We start from the raw sequence: 23,575 nt of genomic DNA on the forward strand, positions 1-23,575 counted from the left end.
AGAATCACTGTATTCAAAGCTATTCAGAAACTGGGACTGAAATGTCACAAAGTTCGTGTTTGACAACAACACTTTTCTTTGTTGACAGTGTGTCTATGGCCTGATTGTCTCCCAGAGAGGAAGCTTGGCCCAGAAATATGTGATAGGAAGAAGGAAAGTCTTCTGTTTGAGATATTGCACTTGAGCATTTGAGCCTTGGCACGGGCTTTCTTAAGTCTTTTAATGAATGTGCTGTTTAATTGCTTTATGCCTTATCTTTCCATGATTAAAAGTGAAGGTGAGAATTTCTGCTGTACTTTTGATATTCAAAGGATAACTCAATGAATACATGAGGGAATCAAATTTTCTGAGGATCATTTGCCCCACAGAAATCAATGTTAGATAAATGTAATTATCATTATGAGATTGATGTAAATTTGATACCAATTATTTCTAAAGTAAAAAAACCCTAAAATTCACAAATCGTTTATATAAATGTTAATAATTTCTCTGCTTTTGAATGTTAACAATTGAGTACATCATTATCCATTAGAATTTGGGAAAATGAGGAAAAAGACATCTCTGACATTTTTTTGATGGAACAGGTACAATAGAATAATATAATGAGAACTTATTAAGGAAATACTTTCCAAATAATTTTTCAATAAAAAGTCCTAGCAAAGTCTGCTATTTGTCATGTTCCTAGCTCTAATTCAATGAATTCTGTTTTATAAAGTGACAGTTCAGCTGATGAGAATGGCAAATACCTTGAAAGACTCAAGAAGATTAAGTAATTATGTGAAAAAGGATGTCTTCACCACATCCAATAATTATTACAAAATCACACCACTTGTAATCCTGAGCACCATTTGATGACCCACTGTAGTCAGTAAGAACATATTTAAGTTTATTGACATGACAATATCAATCCATCCTCTCTTCCTTGGACCTGGGTGTTAAGCGTACACTACTGGATCCTCAAGGATTTTATTCCCCTAGAACATACGAGGTCTCCAGAGGAGGATTCTCCTGCTGCTAGACTGAGGGAAGCAGAAAATCCAGCATGAACTCTGTCTCTCTGTGTGATTTGGTCTTATTCGCAGCCAAAGTATTCTTATTCTCATTTTTGTTTTGAATGCTCCGTTTATCTGTAATGACTGGGCTTAATGACATATTCATAAGGAGGGGTTGTGGTTAGAATTCATTGCCAAGACCATGAACACGCTTGATTTTTTTGCCTCTGTTTTTTTCTGACTGCCAGTCCCTGATTGTTTTCTGCTTCTGGTTGTTATGTCTCCGTAACAAATGACTGTCAAGCACCTTGGGCTGTCAATTTCCAACATGTTAACTACTGCCTACTAACTGTCCACATGCTCCCTCCAACAGTGTGATAAATTTGGTGGTGCTTAAGCCTTAGTGAGAGTGAGGGGCACCTAATGTACAATAAATAAGACAGTTATATTGCCTGTGGGAATTGACTTGTATAGCCATAGTTTTTTCTTTTCTAGCCTTCTCATTTCAGACAGTTTTTTAATTCACCCACACACATGCAGTGAAATTAAACTGGTGTCTTTCACTGGTGTGATCCCCGTGTTTTGGGGTTGTTAATACTTGCAGTACACAAACAAAATATAATTGACGCTTTTATGACTCCAGCTGACTATGACAGCAAAGATTCAGAAAAGTAGGGACTTCACAGTGTTCTTTGGCTTCACCTCTGTTCTCTCTGTTTTTCATACCAATCATATTTGTTGTGAAAGTTTTTTCATTTATCTAAACCCTTTCTGTCGTCACATTGTTAGAATCTATTTCCTCAGCTTTCCACTTTTTGTCATGCTAGTGTGATTTCTCTGCAATGTGTCTAGAGCATGTTCTTTCAATCACTAGCTTACCAAATTATGCTTTCTTTATGAAATGAACTGCCACCTGAAATTATATGTTGGGGGCACTGTTTAAATTTATGCACAAAAGAGCTTAGAGGAATCAGTTGCACTGTATTATGCCGTTTCCCCCTACGGCAGTGGGGATAGTTTTTCCAGGGGTCAAAATGGTCTGTTATTTGGTTTTTGCTTGTGAGGTGAATGTGGCTGGAGAGAAAGCTTAAACCAGAGATGTTGAGTGCAGATGTAGAAATACTGCTGGGAGCATCCAATCAAACACCCTCATCTGTATCACTGAGCAGCTGACAGACCTGGACCTTAATATCTGTCTGTATATGGAGTCCACCCTCCAGGAGGTTGTGTAAGAAAATGCTGGTAATGGATGATCCTGTTTGACACTGCCTGAATGGTAAAAAATAGTAGCTTTGTTCTCACCTTGTATCCACTAGGCATTAATAGAAAAGCAAACCATTAGTAGGTAACTCAGGAGTTCTACAGCATAGTAGCTATAAACACCTAGGCATTGTGATCCTTGGAGTCTTTTATGAGGAGTTGGATAATGCAGAAACAACTGGAATTGCATCTTAAGCAGCATGTGGAATAGCAAGAACTAGGCAGCACTGGAATTTGCCGTGGCTGACAATCTGATCATTCCTAACTTATTTTCCTTTTCATCAGAAGCAGCCCCATTACAGTCAGAATTGCATCATTAGAAATACTATTGATCAAGTTCTCATTAGCAGTCATTGACACTCAACGGCCATTGTGGTATGTGTTATCAGTGCTGATAACACTGAAGCTGATACTGATCACTGGCTCCTGATAAAGAAATACAACTCGGTCTTTGGGTCTTTGAAGCCAGCCAGGTGATTGAGTTAAATTGCTTCCATACTCTCCGTAATTAGGAGTGAGCTATCAAACGGTTCAACATCCAGCTCTGAGAAGCCATTAAAGCATTACAGGCTTAGTCCAAGTTTCCTTTGTCATCGCATGAGTAAGAGCTCTGCTGGAAGTCGTTAGTGCCTCGGCCTCTCAAACATTCCTTGATGTTTGGTGAGCAGACACCCAAATACCTGACATGAAGTATGACACACAAGGACAGTTCATGCTCTCACAGAACATTGCTAAGGGTAGAAGCAGATCTTTGACTCCATGGCGTCAAGTCACTAAAAATACCATAGATTCTATAGTCTTAAAACTGCTGCTAAGTATGATTCCTCTCGTTCTTTGCTAGAGGATTGCTTCTATGCAGGTTTGGCAATTAGTCTAATAATGAGCAGGATTCTGATTTGGCAAGATCAGCTACACAGCTAGGAAGGTCACTTTAAAGTACCCAACATCTTTCATTCCTTTAAAAAATAAAACCTAAAATGAGTAGGTTTTAATGCTCCTCCTTTTATGCTCCATTTTAAGCAGAAAGATAAGTTCTGTTATAGCAATATTCATTAAAAAATCCAGCAATGCTTTGTCCTGGTTTGGTTTTAATAACTAAAATGTCTATTGTGCAAGAAAGCCTTCTTGCAAGTTCTACCACTGTCTAACTGCTAAAAGCTTTAGTCACCTTATTAAAAAGCCAAGGAGGGTTATGGATTGAACTTTCCATCAGCATGTCACAGACAGGTGGCATTCAGCCTTAAAGAAGGCTCTATTTGGAGATGATAACATGAAAACATACACCTTGCTGTAGTATTTTTGTAAAACCTGTGTTCTTGAAAAAAGTGGATTTCTCTTGGTGATTTAGTTGGTGAAATTAAGCACTGGGTGATGAAGACAGAAAGGTGTAGCTTCAGTTGGCTCAACCATTAATAATGCCATTAACTCCTAATTATGCTCTGTTAACTTCAATAGGCTTTTGTACCAACTGAAGTTCTGTTTTAAAAATTGGTTTTCTGTGTGTATCGAACTAATTGATCATGCCTGCTGTGATGGTATATGAAGACAAACCAAGAATGCTGATCCTTTGCTTTAGACATTGTAAAGGTAGATTAGATCATGAACTGAAGGTGGGGTAGTAACAAAATCTCAGCAGATTGATGTATCATTTTCTTTTTGCTACCCTTATTTTAAAATTTGGGGGAAATGACTGATTTTAGAAGGAGGAAAGTTGCATGGAAAGAAAGGGAAGAATGGGAGGTCAAGGAGAAGAACCATTGACAACTCTGAAATGGAGTAGTAAAAGGGGAAGAGCACTGAATTTTCTGCATTGTCATTCTCCTTGGATGTCTCGTGGTATGTCCAAGGAGGGAAATGAGGCATGGGGCATCATTTCTTCATGAATATTTTAGCCCTCATGCTCTTGTAACATCTCAGTGTGGCCCAGAACAGCTTCCATATCCCTGTGTCTGAATAGGCTCAGGAGGTCACCTCTGTGAAAAACAGCTGTGCTGGGTCTGAACAGTTCTGCCCTTGCTTCGTGTGAGCTCAGTGCTCGCTTTGAACTTGCCTGGATGCCAGGGGTGGTCTTTGACACTGTGGTTCCATTTGAGAGCCTGAATTGTGGCAACCACAGAATGACAATAGAATTGAAAAAGTCAGCACAGTAGCATCTAGGAGCAAAGACTGCAAAGACTGTCAGTGACTGTGACAGTGACTCTACATAGCAATCAACTGTTACACCAAAACTGATAAGGAAAAACACTGTTTTATTCTGTTGCATAACTGCACTGAATTCCCTTAACAAAAACCAATACAGAAAGTAAAGAGAATTATTTATTGTTGGAGGTGGAATTCTTTTCAGGCACGTTCAGTATGGATAATTTGAGTTCATCAACTGCAACAACAAAAATGAAAAGCCAAGCTAACAATTTGCAAACAGATGCTAATTCCCCAATTGTTCATGCAACATGGAACATAATTTGAAGTGATTATGAAATTAATGCATTAATACAAAAAATGCTTTGGAGAGAAGCAAATCAGATAAATGTACATAAAAAGAATTAGCTGTAGACATAATTAGTGAAGCTCTGCTTTATTCACAATCAGAAGGAAAAATTAAAACTAAACTAAGTGGAAATTTTAGAGAACATTTGAGAATTAGCATGTAAGAAGCCAAAATTAAATAAAACATGGAGCTTCAGCAAAGCTAACACATAGACACATGCTTTGGAATTAAAAGGTACAAAAAGTGTCATGTCATCTATTTGGGAAAGGCACAGTTACATGTGTAAGGGAGAATTTCCAGCTGTATGAGCACGTATCCTGGTTACAGATGACTCAAAGCCTGGAAGCAGGTCGATGGTAGAACAGAACTGTGTGCCATGAATCTAGAGACCTTATACTGTATGGTGAGAAGTGCAAAATTAACAGACCAGGCCAGAAGATTCTGTGCTGTGTTTGCTGCTTTCTCCTCTGAGTCCATGCTTGTTTTCATGACTGTCATAGGGTAGGAAAATTAACCCGATTCACACCTGCAAGAAAGAGACTTCTTTCATGTTCTGTTCTGGTCCCTGAACTCATTTTTTTCCCATCTTCATGTCTAAAAAGCAAGAAGTAGCAGAACCAGGTGTACCATGACAAAGTTGATGTTAATCCAGTGATGTATGCTCAGCTGTTACCATCATCTGTTGTGTAGATGTCTGGTGGTAGATAATTACTTGAGAGTGATTCCATTTAAATCTAATAAGAAAATATCACTAAGAACTATTAGATTGCATAGACATCTCCCAAGAGAAAAGAATTGTAACTCAGTGCAGAAATTGTGGTGCCAACTCTGATGATTATGTTGGGTGTCTTATAATATGTAACTTTTCTAAAGTTGTCAGCTGGTAGAATCAGTTTTAATTGGATAGAATTTAAATCTTTGTTGAAATATTAAAATAAAGCTTCTAGACTTGAGATGTCCACAGAAAAGCTTTTAAATGAGTAAACAGTAACTAATAATCTCCTTTCCACATCCTAAAACCAGCAAAAAGGTAAACAAAAATCCTACATGAAATGTGGATCCTGCATTAATGACTCTTTGAAACCGGATCCTTATTTTTCAGGTAGTTAAATTTTAAAATACCAAGTATTTAGAAAAAATGTGAGCAAAGTAAATGGAAAAAATTCTTCCACTATGTGAAAAATAGCCTGTATTATTGCAGACAATTTAGTAAACTTCCTGCCCTTTTTTTTGCTGTGTATAGGTGTTCATTTTCTTTTGCATAGATTCTATATAATTTCAAGAAAAAAAGAAAAGTCTGGAATGTGAATTACTCTTTTTCCAAAACTTTGATAATTATCCTGAAAAACTGTACTTTTACTTTTTTTCTCCCATTTCTACCTCCCAGAATATTTATTTTGGATAGCAACTGAATACTCTGATTTCTGTCTTGTTGCACTTTCATTTAAGATTCTCACTTTCAGAACACGTAGCAGCAGATGCCAAAGGATCTATCTGATATTTGCCTCAGACAGGTACAGGGCCACCAGCTGCAATGAAGTCAGTCCCAGGCATTTTGCCAGTAAAGGGAAAACAGATGAAGGAAAATTAGCAGTTTCTTACTAACCCTATCTGGTTTAAGCAGCTTCTATTCAAAGTTATTACTGGGTTCCACGGGTTGATGAGGATTCTTCTTGCTGGAAGCACCAGTCCCCCTCCTGAGAAGTGATGGACTAGTTTAAGCACTTTGGATAATGGCAGCCATGTTCATGGAACAGTTTCAGCTGCTGGGTTTTAGGTGAAATAAGTTGAGAACATCTGTAAGACATGGAGGGATAAGAACATGGTGCAGAGAGATGGAAGTGAGCAGGTATGGATATTAATGTCCTTGGTACCAGCAGGACACCTCTGCCCAGTCTGAGGTGCATTTGCTTTGTGATGTTCCCTCCCCTTTGTTTCTTCCCTTTGGGTGTGCTGTAAAGCATAGGCAAGAGTAAGAACCCTGAAATATTAAACAGCACAGTGTCACACAGGTGCCAGGGCTGGCCAGAGGCAAGTGGCATGGCTTGAAACAGTTGGCTATGAAACCAAGTGTTCAGTGAATTGACCATCTGCCCAGGCATAGCTGTTGTACAGAATCACAGAACGGTTTGGGTTGGAAGGGACCTTAATGATCTTCTCATTCCAGCTCCCCTGCCATGACCAGGGACACCTTCCACCAGACCAGATAGCTCAGCACCCATCCAGCCTGGACTGGAGCCCTGCCAGGGCTCAGCATGTGAATTGTGCATTTATCACTTACCCTCCAGGGAAAAATTGCTCCCTTGGTACCCCTGTTTTCCCTATCCCTTTTGTCACTCTGCTTGGGTTACCACACTTTTAGGCCACAAGTTTCCTCTTGCTTTCATCAGGATTAACAACCCTTAGAGCCCAGTATTTGGGGCTGGGAAATGCTATTGTTTATAATACGCTTACAGTGCAAGTGGCTTCTTTCTTTTTGTGCCATTGATTGATTAGTGGAGTTTGTCCAAGTAATTTTCCCTCTTGATATGTGCGCTTTACTTCTCTAGCACAAAGTTGGTGTGAAGATTAACTAATTAATCTCATGAGATTCTTTACTGAAAGGAATGCCTTACTGAGCAACAGAACAAAGTAGGGACAATATGGATGAACGCAGCTCATTCCAGATGTCTACAAAGCTGAGGATCTTTTTCTCCCCTAAGCAAGTAAGACTGTAAGAATGTCTCGGCTTAATTTTTTTTTTTCTTTGTTCAGTACAATGCAGAGCATCTGTTGCAAAAGAATGGATAATTAATAATTGAAACTAGATTGCACTGTCCAAAATAAAGTGCCTATAGTACTTGTGGATTTCCTGAGTTTTTTTGCCTTTGTCTTTATTTCTTCTCGAAGTATAATAATCAGTCATTGTTATGAATTAGATTTTATTTCAGAATGGAGGTTTCTGCTGTGTTTTACTTATGTTTTGAGTAATATATTTTCAAGTTGGTTGTGGTGATAAAGCTTTTTATGGCAAATGTAAAGGAAGAGAAGGCAGAGTGTGGTAATAAGGAAACAGAAAAAAGAAATTTTCATTTCATGTCAGCTTACTAAATTAGACCCATTCTGTGAAATGAAGAGATAAAAACCTAGAATTTGATTTGAGGGAGATTTGGAAAACCAAGAAGCTTAATCTTTTCATGTTCCTTCCCCCAGAACTGATTGCTCCAGAGCTCATGTTTATGCCTGTGATTAGGAGCTGAGCCTGACGAGTTCTATTTTCAGCACTGCTATGGGATCCCAGCGGTGAAACTAACCTTGGTGCTTTGGGCTCAAACAGCACTTCCAGCTTCCACAGCTCTTGATACGTTGAGATAGACATCCAAGATAAAAAGAATGTAAAATTGAAGGTGTTTTCGTTTATTCTAGAACTGACAGAATATAATCCTAGGTATTTAAAATTAACACTGAATGAAAACTAAACAGCACCAGATTGGATAGGCCCAAAGAGTTTGTGGAATCTCCATCCTTGAAGGTATTTAAATATTGACAGGACAAAGTCCTGAGAACTTAACTGTGCCTTTGAAGCTGGCTCAGTGTGAAGAAGGAGTTTGATATAAATGACCTCTAGAGGTGTCTTTATGTACCTAAATTAAATAATTTAAATTGTAAATCACTGTATAGTTCTAGATAAGGCAAAAGTAACTCAGAAACATCCTGCAGTAATCTATTGAGTTACATTAATGAGTAGATTTCTTTATTGTTTTTAGCATTACATTTCTATTTTTTGGTAAGGATGATGCAAAGAAGATATTGTGCCCTTTTTTACAGTCTTCATTAAAACACTAGGTGCACTAAGGTAAGGACAAAATGTAGAATCTTTATTTTCATTTAATTCTGGCTTAACGGAAATGGAATCTGGACTTTAAAAACCTGAGATTTAAAAAGTGACACTAATCTTCAGTGACTCTTTTCTCCCCATCTCATCTTTTTTCATCCTTTGATTAATTATTACCTCAAAGCAGAAGTATATATTTTGGCAATTCGCCCTGGCTTCTGGGATTGCAGGTTACTCTTGAGCAGGTGAAGGTCGGTGCTTCTCTCTGTGCACAGCCCAGCCCACGAGCAGTGACTCAGCAGCTCTCAAAAACCCTGAGATGCTGCAACTTCTTCAGCTTTAATGGAAAAAAAGAAGTATCTGAATCTATTCGTGTCCGGTCCAAGGTGAGGCACTTTTAAAAACGGGGCTCCTGCCGGAGCTCAGCTACCAAGAGAAGAGGCTGTGGCTGGGAACTCGTCCCTGGATGGATGTCCCGATCTGAGTCAAGGAAGGGCTGCTGGGGGTGCACTGCCCTCTCTTGGATTTTGGTGGGAACAGGAGCAGTCCCATCCCGAGTGCTGCTTTCCGAGGTGTGCTCAGGTGACGCTCAGAGTAGGGAGGGATTGTTTTTGGACGCTGTTTTCTCTTAGGAGAACTCTTCTCCCTACACCTCTGGACTTTCTGTGTACCGCCATTCATATCAAGTAGGATTAACGGAGAGAAGAACTGAATCACATCTGCACAGGTGTCCCAGCCTCATGTTTGCTTTTCTTGAGTCTTTATTGCACTGACCCAACCTATACCTGGGACTTCAGTGATATACAGTGCACACCACCACATAAAATATTTGCAAGTTATTGTTCATACATATACTCACTCTTTCCATCTAGTAAAGCAACCACAGATGATTCCCACAGATAATAAAAAATACAGCTTTTATGGCTGCTTTATTCTGCAGTCACTTTTGTCCTGTTATGAACATCTTGAATAATACAGAACAGATAAATGGATTTTTTTTTTCCATCCACTAGCCAGCTTTTTATATCAAACAACATTCATCAAGATGCCAAATGCAATTCTCAACAATTCTTTTATTAGGAATACTGTGCAATCTCAGCTTTCAAAAATATTGGCAGATGATAATTTTTCTCTCTTAAAAGATAGTCCTTTGTCATCTAGTATTCTGGTGACAAGAGATTGTCTTATCACTCAATGAGCACTGAATCTTTCATGGGTGCAAAGAGAATGAATTCGCTGTCTGAACCTTTTGCCACATCATTTCTCTTATATTTAAACATCCAAAATTTGAGGAAGATGATTGTATCCTACCAGCTATGGACCTCCTGTGGGTTCTTTGGGGAAGTGAGGATAGTTTCCACTCTCTGGATCTGGATTCAGTCTGAATCTGACTTACACTGTCTAGTCATCACAACTATGATTTTCTTTCGGGGCAGTTTGAAGTGTGTTACCCTCCATGTCAGCAAAGTGCCAGCTGATTTAATCAGTTTGGGTTATGAGTCTTTGTATGAATAAGAACTTCTTTCTTCTTAAGTCACTGAATAACACTTGCAAAGCAACTCGTTCCAGGCCTTTTCCTTGCATTAAGGAGGTCATTTCCACTTACTTCTGATCCAGGTCATCATTCAAAGGCAATCTTCTTCTTTTTTTCTTCAATGTTAGAAGAGTAATTCTGTCACTGGAATCTTTTCTTTCCTTACAAAATTGCTGCACTTTCTGAGTTAACAAGAACTTTTGGCAATGTAATACTCCACAGTGCCTCAATTGAATTATTGGTGTATTATTTTAATGGTGTCCTAATGAAATTGCTTAGCAACTAACCTTGTCTTTTAGCTGGCATTAGAGACAGCTTCAAAACTGTCAGCTCTAGCTCATTTCATGTTTTCATCTAGGTGCTCATACTGTTAGCCAATTTATTTGAAGCAGAAACTTGGGCCAAATTTTTAGTGGCATTACCCATGTGCACAGTTCTACAGCAGCTGATGTTACCTGATGTTCCCATGAGGAAAGATTTTTAAAATTTCATGGAGGCTTCAGTCTCCTCTTTTCCTATTAATATCCAACTAAATGCTTACTTTATTTCTTCTGTAGCTTTGTCTTTAATTTGTTTGCTCTTGCAAACATGTACTGCTTCCAGCACCTCAGTCCTGTAAAAGGAATAGATCTAATTTCCTTTACAGTAGCGTTGAATTTATTTCAAAATTTCACAACCAAAGCAGTTCCTTCCTTTAGATTGTTTCACTGTATATCTTATTCTAGGTCTTAAGAAAGTTTAAGCAATGAATGAGTTCAATTAATTAAAAGCAGAGCACGTTTCTTTGAATGCATGTGTGGAGTGCTGAATCTGGAGGACCAGATTCTCTCTTTACTCACTCACACACAGTTGTACAGACAAACTTTCACACTCACACTCTTACACACTCTTGCACACGTTTACACTGTGTAAACATCTCACAGTTAGCAATCTGACTTTTACTCATGCACACTCACACTCACTTGAAAAAGGCAATCCAAATTCAGAAGTGATCTGTAAAGTGGCAGAAATGACATTTCACTATCTAGGGATTCCCCAGCACTGATTCTCTTGCTATCAGTCACCATGTGAAAAAAACCAAACCCCACGACCCTCTAAAGTCATGCAAGTGACAAGCAGAGAAGTGGGAAAAATATGAAGCTCTTTAGAGAATTTAAGTAGGGAATGCCCTGCTTTTGGTAGGAGTAGGACATTCCTGGTTTCTGTTGCTGATTCCTGTTTTGCTGTGTCTTGTGAGAAATATTGCTTGTTCTGTGTGGGTCACCAGGGTTGAGTCTATGCATGAAGATTGTGATAGGTAAGGAAAGTGAAGGATTTGACCTGATTTGCATTTTATCTCTATTTCTGGTCAGTTGATACATCAGAAGTGAATGAAAAATGTGTGACTCCATGAAATAGATTTGTTGGGATTTGTTTCCATGCTGTTCTATTTCACTTGTACTATGCTCTTTCCTAAGAAGTATTAGCAAAAATCTGGTCCAAGGGGAGATATGAGTGGCCAAAATAAAAGCCTGAGAGCAATTCTGGACTTTTTTTACTAAGCCACTAAATCTAGCATTCACAGCAGGTTTATAGGGCTCACAATTCCATCTCTAGAAGCATAACTAGAGTCCCCTTGCTAAGAATTCCTGGGTCTCTTTGTGATGACAGCAATAATACATGTAATTGTCAAAGGCAATGTCATCAGCAGAGTTACCACTGAAAGAGGGGTGAAAAAAATGTGGACTGTCTTAATGTCTACAAATTATGTTTGGTTTCCATTTGTCATTTCTATGGAAAGCAAATCACGTTTCTCCCTTTTTAGAGAGGGATGATTAATGAATGCCTTGCATTTGGTTGCAAAAGCTTGTGTCAACTGTATTGGCTTTTTTTTTAACAGAGTGAAAAAACCCCATCCATCTGGAGCAATAGGAAGTGCAGTGTGTGCTTGCTCTGCCTGGTGTGAATAAGCAGATTCTGATCATTGCTGAAAACTGATCTGAGCAGAGAGTAATTACTCTTGCTGGAGAGAAGCAGTCTTTGCTCCTACTCACTCTTCACTTTTGTTTAAGACAACAATAAACCAGACCAGAGGCACTCTGAGGTTGGTCTCCCACCTCAAAGGGCTTTTAGTGGAAGTGAGAGGCAGATGAAAATAGCTCTTCTTACTCCTGTGTTAATAACTTAATTTTGTAGTGGTGGAATCAGAGGTAGTTTAAAAACTGTCAACATGAAAATCATGGGCCCTAGTCTTCACATACAGCCCAAGCAAGCTGATAATGTTATTGTTGTGCATATAGGGTGGGGTTGGTAATTTCTGTCAGGTAACAAGCAATAGGATGAGGGAAAATGGCCTCAAGTTGCTCCACAGGAGGTTTAGATTATAAACTAGGAAAAATTTTTTCACTGAGAGGGTGGTCAAGCATTGGAACAGGTTGCCCAGGGAAGTGGTGGAGTCACCATCTCTGGAAGTGTTTGAAAAGTGTGTAGATGAGTGGACTTGGCAGTGTTAGACTAATGCTTGGACTTGATGATCTTAGAAGTATTTTCCAGCCTTTTATCCCACGGCAATTTCACATCCTTTGGCAAGGAAATGCTTCAAAAATCTTATTTGACTTCATGAGCTAGGCTCCCTATCCCTACAGGCTCTAAGGACCTGGATAAATTTAAAGTGAGATTTTCATATGCAAAAGTCATGTTGATTTTTCTGTGATGTTTGGAATAAACTCATCCAAAAAACAGTGTTAGTTGGGAAAGCAGCAATCTGCTGTATTAGGCACTGTAAAAGCAGAGCAAGATGTTTGATGGAGTAGCTCACATTTCAGGAAATCCAGCATGCTTTCTACTGTGAAGCCCAAAATGATAAAAATAGTTTCTTTCTAATCTCTTTATCTTAGGTATTCTTAGCTATTAAAGTTTATGGCAGCTAAACTTATATTAATATTTGTTACTGTTTCTGGTTTTGGTTTTCATGCTTTTCTTGTTCAACACATTTGTGTCCGGTTGTATTTTCTGTATAATCAGTTGCGTAAAGTCAATGGGTAATAGACTACTTCAAAGCAGAAATTGGGTTAATTTATTTAAAAGGAAGTTCTAAAGAGTATTTACTCTGTATTTCATGTGCTGCAACAAAAAAAAAAGCATTAAAATGAATTGTACTTTCCCTCCTTTTTCATTTATATTCCAGGCAACTTAGGCAATAAAACTAAACTAATGTGACTGAAACTATATTAACATGTAGTGCAGCTCAGTGAAAGTGTGTTTGTAGAATGAAATGGTTGATGTTGAGATGACATCTGCACTATGGGCATTTTGGAGGTAGAGAGTCTGACTTCAGAGTAGTGCTAAGGTGATAGTGTGATCTGAATGCCCAGAGCAGTGGTTGGAAAACATTAGATGCACTCCTGAGGTGTATCACAGAATCATTGAATGGTTTGTGTTGGAAGGAACCTTAAAAATTATTTAGTTCCAGCCCCCTGCCATGGACAGGGGCTGTTCAGGTTTAGTTTCCTTGAAAAGGAATGCATTTCTTGTGCTCTGAGATCACTGTGGCCTGAGTCAGAACACAGGAACTTGTTACAGAGGTTTCCCCAAAATTTTGTAGGGCTAATTTCAGAAACACACTCCTGGTGTGCTCTGAAAGGTTTATATAAATTTGCGCAGCCTTTTCCTCTTGTTTTGATTTACTTTTCATACAGGTATCAATTTATTCTACTTATCCAATAAATGCTATCTTTTGGGCTTGTAACTCTGATTATTTACACACAGATATGTTGTAATGAAATTTGCTTTTCTAATCTTATAAAAAACCTGGTGCTGCAGCTGTGATGCGAGTAGTGACTGATAGTCGGCTCTAACTTGTTTTGCTTTATGACACCTGTGCAGAGTGATTAACAATACAAGGTACAACAGTGCAGCAGATAATGCTGAAAGCTGGTCTCATAGTTAGCAACCTGACTGGTGGATAGAGTCATCCATCAGCTCCCTGCTCTGTCTCCCACTCTCTGTGCCCTTGCATAAATTCACAGCAGTGGCACAGCTCTGCCACGTCTGAGGTGCTGTTGGCATACAAGCAAAACTGGTGTGTCCTGGGGCATTTTACCTGCAGAATGGCTGGTTATCACAATGCAAAGCCAAGGCTTTTGGAGAGCAGAGAAAACAAAGTGCTCATAGCCCAGGGTGGTAGTTAGCAGATTAAAACCAAAGTCAGCAGTGTCTGAAAATCTGTTGAGGCACTTAACTTTTATTGATTGGGTGAAGTATTAGGTGCTTCAGTGCCTCAACAGTTTCTCCCTCCATTCCCTTTTTAAGAAATGCAGATAAGAGCACTTTCACACTTCAGAGGAGTGGCCTAAAACAAAATGTGTTAAGGCAGTGATGTGCTTGGATGTGACAGTGATGAGGTCAGATGAGTTCCTTGCCCAGGTAGGAGGAAATATGTAAGACTAGAGTGGGTCTTGATTAACAGCTTGCCTTAGAGGCACAGTCCAAAGCCAGTGACAAGACTCTTATTAACTTCAGGGAGCTCGGATCAAGCCCATTGATTTGTGCTTATTTCTGCTCTAGTTGCTCTAGTCCAAATTAATGCTGTGCTGTGATATTTCCAAATAGCAACATAAACAAAATCCACTCAAGAAGGTAGTCATAAAAATAGGAAGATCATAATGCTTGAATCACAGTATTGAATCAATAAACATTAAACATAGGAACCTGGCCCCAGAAATTAGTGTGATAAGAAAAAGGAACCAACTGATAAACATCATGATTTTTGGCTTCAGAAGTTGGATAGACTCCTTAGTGAAAGTATCTTATATTTTTATATATTGATATTTTGATTATTAATCCTTTCTGTGTAACTTCTATCATCTCTCAATCTTTATTTTGGAAATCACATCAATTATATGCTTGCAATATTTGAAAGTGTTAAATGAAAACAAAAATGTTTAAAAATTCTCATTTTCATTACTAATTTCTAAAGTAAACAGATATAATAGGAGATTCTACCTTTATGCTACAATGGAAACATTACCCTATTTTATGTTAGGGATACAGTGGGGCTGGGTAACTGGTCTGAGATTATTCAGGATCTGAAATTTCAGGGGTTTTGCAGAACCCCAAACTTTTAAGTCAAAGTCCAAATAGTTGTGCTACCAAGGAGCTTTCTAGAGACAGAAAAAAAGATTTTGCAGCTGCTCAATTATGAAAGACATATTCTGTGTAGATTATATGTGTATTTACACCTTCACATACAATAGCTCTTTAGCATCTGGTGTCTCACAGACACCAGATGCTATGCTTCCTTATAATTCCTAGGTAGCAAGTTAAGTTGTGTCTAACTCTCCCTGCCTAAATTAAAGAGAAGGAAATGAAGTATGCAGTGCTCAAACCCAGACAGGAATTTCTTCTGAGAAATTCCAGGTGTGGATATTTTCATTTCAGGCTTGTCTAAAAACAGATCAGTGTTTGCCATTTGCAAAGCAACTTAGAAAAAAATAAAATAAAAATGCTAATGATTCAAGCCTTTAATACCTTTCAAAGGCAAATATTCTTTAAAATTGTTCATGTTTTTCAGTCATTATGCTTTATTCCCATTCCTTAGGGTTATTACTCTGTTGCTTGCTGAAATACTGGAACAATGTATATTTACTGCTCAGACCTGTATATTCCCTCATGCAGAGACACATGAAAGGAGTACCTCATTATTGCCACTGGTTCATCAGCAATGCAGACCAATTAATACCACAGCTAATGGGGTGAAGTAGCTACTACAACTCTCAGTCGTGTATCTTTTGTCACTCCTAAACTATCACTCCTGGACAAAGCTAGAAAGCAAATTTACTATGCAGAGATTATTTTTGATACACTACCAAATCTATAATTCAAAGCACCGTAGAAACTGGAGGTGGAAAGAACCCAGAACGTTCTCAAATGTGTTCTCATGCCAAAGCAAGACTGCTTGTTTCAGACAGCCAGGTAATATTTTAGGCAGTCAAGCTGCCTTCTCTGAAATTTCTGCCAGAATCTAACAAAACCCACCATTAGAGATCAGCCTCTCTCCTCTCTCTGTGTTTTGGGTTTCTTTTCTTAACACCTGACTTTTTGTTTGCCACTCCAATAGATCATTCTTGAAAACCCTAGCAGTCCACTGTGCCTGCCTGGTAATTTTTGTGCTCTGGTGTTAAAAATTTCAGGTTTAATTTTTCAAATAAGTTACAGCTTCATTTAGGTCTGGTTTAACTAGTGGTAAAGTAATTCTGCCTATTTGATCATATGTTATGTGTTTATATACATAGCTGAAACATGCTGTTTTCATTACTGAAAAATTGGCTGTAGTAGTTTTGACATTACATTGAAGCATTTTGTAATGGTCAATATACATAATAAGCTTCTCTGAAGTTCCTAGCTGCTTGCTTCGTTTTCCATCTGACTCCCCTTAACCACTGTATTTTCACTCTCCCTTCCGTATAGATTATGCTGCTGACTGATCCAGAAGTTGAAAGCAGCTTATTAATCAGTTCTGATGAAGGAGCCACCTATCAAAAATACCGTCTGAACTTCTACATCCACAGTCTGCTCTTCCATCCCAAACAGGAGGATTGGATCTTAGCCTACAGCCAAGATCAGAAGGTAAGAGTCGTGGCTTGGTTTGCCTGGGGAGAACCCAGAGCTCCCCCATCTCTCTGTGCAACTGCTGCAGAGCATTCAGGACAGTCTTTGGGGTGACCCCAGGACAGCCTCTGGAAATTCCAGTTTGGTATTTCCAAGCAGGAAACATTGACCAAGCCTCAATGTAAAGGTCAAAGTAAAGGACGTGGGCATCTGCTGTGTTCCTGGGGCCTAGCCCTCTATTACTGATCTGGCAGTCTGTGTTTATTCATCCATCCTTTTGGCAATATTGTGTGACAGGCAATGGGCAGAGAAGACAGCTAGGATCCTTCACAAACCTCTAATGAGGCTTTTGGCCTCTTACTCGACAATTCTTTTGCTCCAGTTTAGTATCAGCTCCAAGAACAGTATAAGACACTCCTTGTTCCTCTCTGGTTGGCGTATTTTCAAGTCGTTTTTGATTTTCTAAGAGGAAAAGTAGCACTGAATCAATTTCCTTTGAAGTCCAGTTCCCTCAGTATGGGTAATCCATCAGCCAAATAAATATGCTGTGAGATTTGCCTTCATTTTTTGCTGCCCAGCCTAACACAACAACACAGGACTTTTTTTGTGGAGAACTCATTGTTGGAATTTTTTGAGAATCAGACACATCAATACAAGTCAGTTTTCTTACGGCAAAGGATTTGATAGACCTCAATCTGTTTAGTTCAACAAAAAAGCAGATTGAAGGAAAACTATATTGTTGCACATAAATGTTTCTATGGGGGAAGACAAATCATAGGAGAAACCATTTCAATTTAGTGATAAAAACTTCTAACAAAAATTGATGGTTAGGAGTCAGTGGCAGATAAACTCAGCTGTAAAGTAACTAGCCTTTGGAGCAAACTGCTCAGAGAAATTGCTGATTTCACATCCTGACGTTTTAAAGTTTTATGAATAAACCTGGAAAAAGACCAAAAGAGTTTGTTGAGCTCCCAGCCAGGGTAAAAGAGTGAAATACCTTGACATTTAGCATATAGGCCTTTACACAAAGTAATTTAGTGGTCTCCTTTTTGTTTTGTGTATGCTGTAAGAATAGAATCTGTGAATATAATTGATAAGCTAACTATTGGCTGACTTGTTCAGGTTATACATTAATGTAAGGATCAACATAAAAGTTTGACATCTGTGATATTTTCTATCTGTGTAGTTAAATTAATTGTAAAATAATTAAACTACTAATTTTCATTTTGCATAAATTAGGCTTGGTATTACAGTAAGCCTGAGAAAACAAAGGCATAAGGAAACTGAGCAAGTAGGTAAGGTTGCAAAATGATTGTATTGAAATTTTTGGAATATTTTCTTCCTTCACTTTACACTCAAACCCAGAATCCTTCCAGGACTGTAGCTTAATACCCTTTGCAACTGAGAAATGCATCTTGCCTACTAATTCTTTCTGTACAGTCAGTTGCATGCATTACTTTTCACTCACCTCTCTCACAGCATTTTGTAGAGTGTACTATAGTTATACTCATTTCAGAGGAATGTGCAGATTAAATTATTTCTCTGTGTTCAGTGTGTAATTAGACAAGGCCAAAATGTTTCCTTTCCCTTGTAGCTGCTGAGTTCTCTGGACTGATATGAAACAGACAGAAGCTGGTCTCTGATGTCTTTTTAGGACCATTGGAATGAAACTTACAGTGTTTAATAACAGGAAATTTATTACATGAAAATCAATGAAACTTTCAGAGGGAGCTTTGTCAAATAAAAGTAGCATATAGTAGAAAATTCATTTCAATTGCTAGGGTATTCAGTCTGGTCAGGAAATATTTCTGAATTAGAGACCATACAGCTAAGGCTTATTTAATTTATGATTGCTGGCTACCAAGCAGTAGCTTGGTATTTCATAGGAAATGCCCACTCTTCCACAGAATCCTTAAAGACAATCTGGATATAAGAACACAGGGTCTGTTTGTGTGTTAACATGAATTTATGGGGGTGGTGTTGGAGTTGTGTGTATGGGATGTGTGTGAGGTGTTTGGGGAGAAAGGATGTAGGCTGTATTATAAAATTTTTTTGTTATGGAATTGATTAGCAAATTGAATAACTGTTGGTAATTCAATACTGTAGTTACAAGACAAAAATCAGGTAGCACAAAGTCTGTAGATCTGTACCAATTAAGTCCAAAATAGAATTTTAAAAGTACACTGAATGGGTATGAGTCACAGACCTGGTTTCTACTTTAAAGCCTAATGAACACATTTTCTGACTTCGACAAGCTTTGCCCAAGAACTGTAGAGGGTAACCAGCAGGCAGAGAGCATTAATCAGCTTGGACTAAATTAAATGTAACTCGAACTAAGGGTCAAGTTCAGCCTATGGCTAGGTGTAAATGACTCCCATTGGTTTCGTGTTTGTGTATCCAAAGGCAGAATTTTCTCAGAGTAATTAAGAAGTCCTGCAGGTATTTAGATAATTGCAATGGGAACTGAGGGGTGCTTTGCAACAAATGACACTGCTGTTAGCTATTTCCTGATCCTGTGCTAAGGCTGTATTTAAGGGAAGAGGGTCCATTACTCCTTGGATTCCAGGCACTGTGTACATACTGACTTGAGAGTCACTCAAGGAGGCAAGGGAAACGTATCTGCATGGTCAGGAACTTACATTTTGGTGCCACTAACTTGGATGCTGCTGACTGAAGAGGTTGTGAGGGTTTTCTTGATGACGACTTGGAAGAGTAAATTGTATTTTGACCAGTTAGGATTGGTGCAGTCATTTAATTTTGCTGTTGACAGGAGGGAGGTGATGATCAACTAGAAAACACTTCTACATCCTTCTAGGGAGCCATTTGATTGTTGTCATCCATTTGCATTGTGTCCTTGCAGCAAATGGGATGGGGAAAATGAGGTGGTGAATAGAGCAAGAGCTGGAGAGGCAGGAATCACATTGGGTCTGGACTGTTTTGGTTCTCAGGAGTTGTCCATCCAATTAAGGATTGATGAGGGCAAAGCCAGCAGTGGAGGAGGCTTCTCATTGCTCAGTTGTAATAAACAGTAAGTGGGTCACACAGAATCATCCCTCAATCTCTTCACAGCCCACTGAATCTATCACTATGATCAGACCTTTTCTTGTTTGTTTGAATAGGGGTTTACTCAATGGCAGGGAAATCTGTTTTAGCTGAAGTAATTTTATGTCCCAGTTTCTTGGGTGTTGATTGTGAGTGAATGTGGTTAATTACTGGGGTTCAGCTGATGAACAATAACTCATTAAGCTTCAGTGGCTCAGTTGCTTTTGTTCACATATCTTTCTCCTGTCTCTGCCTTGGGCAGTGGACTTGAATTACCACTGCTGATAGACCAGTCCCTAATTCAGTCATGGCTTTTTCCTGCCAGTCTTGAGGAAAAAAAAGAGCAGCAAACCATCTGCTGCCTGCACTAATTGCTTCATGATTGCATTAATTGTTCTGGCTGAAAGTACAGTTGTTACTTGGCTGATTCTTACCACATAATTGCAGAACTACTGCATGCTTCTCCATTTTCTGCATAAAGGAGTTACAAATCAGAAGGAAACTCCAGACACAGTAAAGCAGTGCTTGTGAGGCAAAGGCTTTTTGGAGGTCTTGTATATGTAAGCTCTCATGAGTTTAATCAGCTTGCTTGTAGAATGAGGGGCTGTATTTTATGGGAGTATTACTTATGTATTACTGTGTAATCTTCAAAAGTGGTTTGCTGTGTAATCAGACCGTGGAATATAAGAGCCTCTAGTTCTTGTGGAAACATCTTCTGCTATTCAGATGGGTCAGGCACACAGAGGAGTGGTTAGTAATCAGCCAGGAATAACATAGCTATTTGGAGAGATGAAATAAAGGTGAAATTGGGAAACACAAGTCAGACAGGCAAAATGCAGAGTTGTAATTGCCCAGCTCGGGAATAAATGCACAAAGGCACTCAAGTACTGAAAGGCAGCAACAGAGGCTGAAAAGCAGGTTTAAAACTGAGTTATTGTTGTTGCTTCTTCACTCCCATTTTAAAGTAACTCTTGAAAAGCAAGGCACCCCAAATAAAAGGAGCCCTGTCAGCATAGCACTAGTAAATGAAGAGGTTTATATTTTGGGGTTTTTTTCTTTCTTTATTCATTTTGGTCTTTTCCAAATGTCTGGTTCCATCTGCCTACCTTTATTTACTGTGTGTATCATGCTGAGGATGAATATTAGGGACTGATACTTGTCTGTATTTCTAAAGTGTTGAAATTTGGCAAATCAGAATACTGATACTTTTGGGACAGCATGTCTTCTGACATCAAACCATATCATCTTCTTCATTTTTCTACATTAAAGGATGTCCACTCCTCATGCATGTAAGTGGAAAAGAAAGGTATTCTTATATCTGGGATGACAGAGAAACCACTTAGAGAAGAGATACAGATTCATATGGCCACAGGATGTCTGTGAGAGAGCAGGCCAACACTTAAAAGTACCTTCAGCCCCATCTATCCCTGTGTTTTGGTCTAATACTTGTGTCTGACAGTAGAGTATCTGCAATAGATGTAGCCAGAATTCACTCTTCAAGATGTGATGGGCTACTCTGATTGCACTCTGTAATTTTAAAACCTTTCATTTCACTGCATTAGGATCTTTTTAGGGGGTATCTGCTTGGAAAAGGATCACACACAGAACCTCTAGGAGTTCCTTTCAACATAAATTATTCTTTTTCTATTTACACACTCTCCGTTTCAATGGTAACAGTAATTTCTTACTTAGAATCGAGAAGGGACAATGAAATCTAGATTAATTTTCTCAGAAATTGCATCATAGGTAAAAAACAAAAGCAAAAAAAAAAACCAAACCAAACGAACCAAGTGAACCAACAAAACAACAACAAACAAAAACTACTGAAACAAACAAACACCCCCCCCCCCAAAAAAAAACCCAACAAAACCAAAACCCATCCCAAAACCCAACAAAAAACCCCAAAAACCTGTTACCATCGAGTGACCTCCTTTTGGTATGGTGTTTTGTTTTTTTTCTTTTGCTGCACTGCTGACAGCAGTAGTGACAACAATTCAGAGGACTATTCACTTGGGCTAATGTTAGCTGAGGGAGGCTAATCCCATCTAAAATTAATGGAGAGGAAAAAAAGCTTCTCTAGAGTGGTAAGCATTAGCCACTTTGAATCATCCTCTGGAAAAGTCTATCTCTTTTGACAGACTGTGGGCACAACCAGGGAACTAGTTTGCATAAAGCTAACATTAGCCAGTGTGAATAACTCCCCCTTTCCCTGTGGCACCACTCCTGCAACAGTCTGCACTTTTTGTGTTAATATTTGGGGCACCACCAATAATCCAAGCCAGTTTTTCAGCAGACCTGGTACTCTTTGATGCACATGGTTGAAGATGGAAAGGGTAACAAGTAATTTCCATATTAAAAGTTGTTTGCCCCAGCTTTTGCAGCGTTGCACTTCCTGCTTGATCTTAGATATCTCTTCTGGGTTATCAGCACTTGTGTCAGGGATGCACAGAGCTTTCCTCAGGAAAGAAAGCCTTGTGACTGCTGCTCCCTGTTTTTAAAGCATTCCATGTGGTTATGTTTTTAAGCACGTGATGCACACAAATCCCCTCGTGTAGCTAGGGCTGTGTGTGAGGACTGGAAGCACAGATACCTGTTAGGCTTCATGGGTGGCAACGCATCTTGCACACAACCCTTTGCAAATATCCCTTGCTGTCTCTAAGCAAATTGAAAAGCCAGCATTCTGAAAATAAGCAAGAAAGGGACATCAAAAGAAGAATAATGATGCCAGGTGGTATCTTCTTTTTTTTTTCCCCCTTTCCTTTTTAAATTGGCCATAAGCCAGTGTAGAAAGTGTACTGAAAAATATAGTTTCCTAGAGTACCCATCTGTCTTTTACAGACCTCACTAAGCATAACGTGCTGGCGTAACAATTTAAAATAAAGAATGGAATTAAAAGTGATAGGAATCTCTAATGTTGTTTCCTACACTAATAATAAAGACAAAAAATAATATAATCAACTAGCAGAGCCCAGTGGAAGTTAGATTTCTGGGCCAGGAGTGTGATCAGTGAATCAGAAGGAAAGACTTTCAAGCAGTAATCACTGTGCTCTTCACCACTGACTCACTCATCTTTAGGCAAATCAATATATCCTTGCTTATCCATCTGTATAAACATCAGTCCTCTGTACCCTTAGAGGACTTGTTCTTTTTCTGGTTTTGGATCCTGGATACATACTTTAGTTAAGGGTAGATCTGTTACTTCTCTGCAAGATTTTCTGTGTTCTATATAACTCCACTTTTCCTACTTCTATGAAAAAAACAAAAGACTTTTTCCATTCCATCAGAGTTGGATGGTTCACTGGATTAGGAATAAAGACAAGTACTCCATTTTGCTGGGTGTGCTGCTGAACTCTGTGGTGTTGAGCAGCTTTTGTACATGAGTCACCTCTGTCTTCTCTTTCTCTGTCTCTGTCATTTGGTTGAGTGTAATCTCCAAAATGTCTCCAGTTTCCTATTATACAAAGTGCCTGTCAACACTACATTCACTCGAAGCCGTAGGTTTTAATCTAATGCAAATGATGAACAATAATTTATTTTTAAATTTAAAGCTGTGCATGTGTGCATGAAAATTCTGACACTTTGCCCTAAATTCTCCTGTAGTAAGCCTTTTCTCTTCTGTTCTCATTCAAATACGGTGCACTTTTTAAACAAAAATGTGCTTATTTATTGCAGTTATCTAAGCAATTATGAATCTACTTAGTAAATTTACAACACAGCAGAAAGCAACTGCTGGGTACCCTGTTGCCTGTAACAGAGATAGTATTAGTAGAGAAGGGATTTAACCTTGAGGACAACATATTAAGTGGAGTGGTAAATTCATCATCCCTTGGACTTGAGATTGGGTGTCTTTCCAAATG

General features: G+C 38.7%; 1 protein-coding gene across 3 annotated transcripts in view; it reads left to right on the forward strand.

Annotated features, from left to right (window-relative positions):
• Window positions 1-23,575, forward strand: part of SORCS1 (sortilin related VPS10 domain containing receptor 1) — a 259,953-nt gene that overhangs the window by 138,507 nt on the left and 97,871 nt on the right. For all 3 annotated transcript variants that reach the window (XM_054637007.2, XM_054637006.2, XM_077182900.1), the window contains exon 4: window positions 16,536-16,694. In XM_054637007.2, coding sequence (XP_054492982.2) covers window positions 16,536-16,694 — 159 coding nt within the window. The remainder of the gene's footprint in view (window positions 1-16,535; window positions 16,695-23,575) is intronic.

Source organism: Agelaius phoeniceus, chromosome 9 (assembly GCF_051311805.1).
Source record: "Agelaius phoeniceus isolate bAgePho1 chromosome 9, bAgePho1.hap1, whole genome shotgun sequence".
In the NCBI taxonomy this organism is placed as follows: Eukaryota; Metazoa; Chordata; class Aves; order Passeriformes; family Icteridae; genus Agelaius; species Agelaius phoeniceus.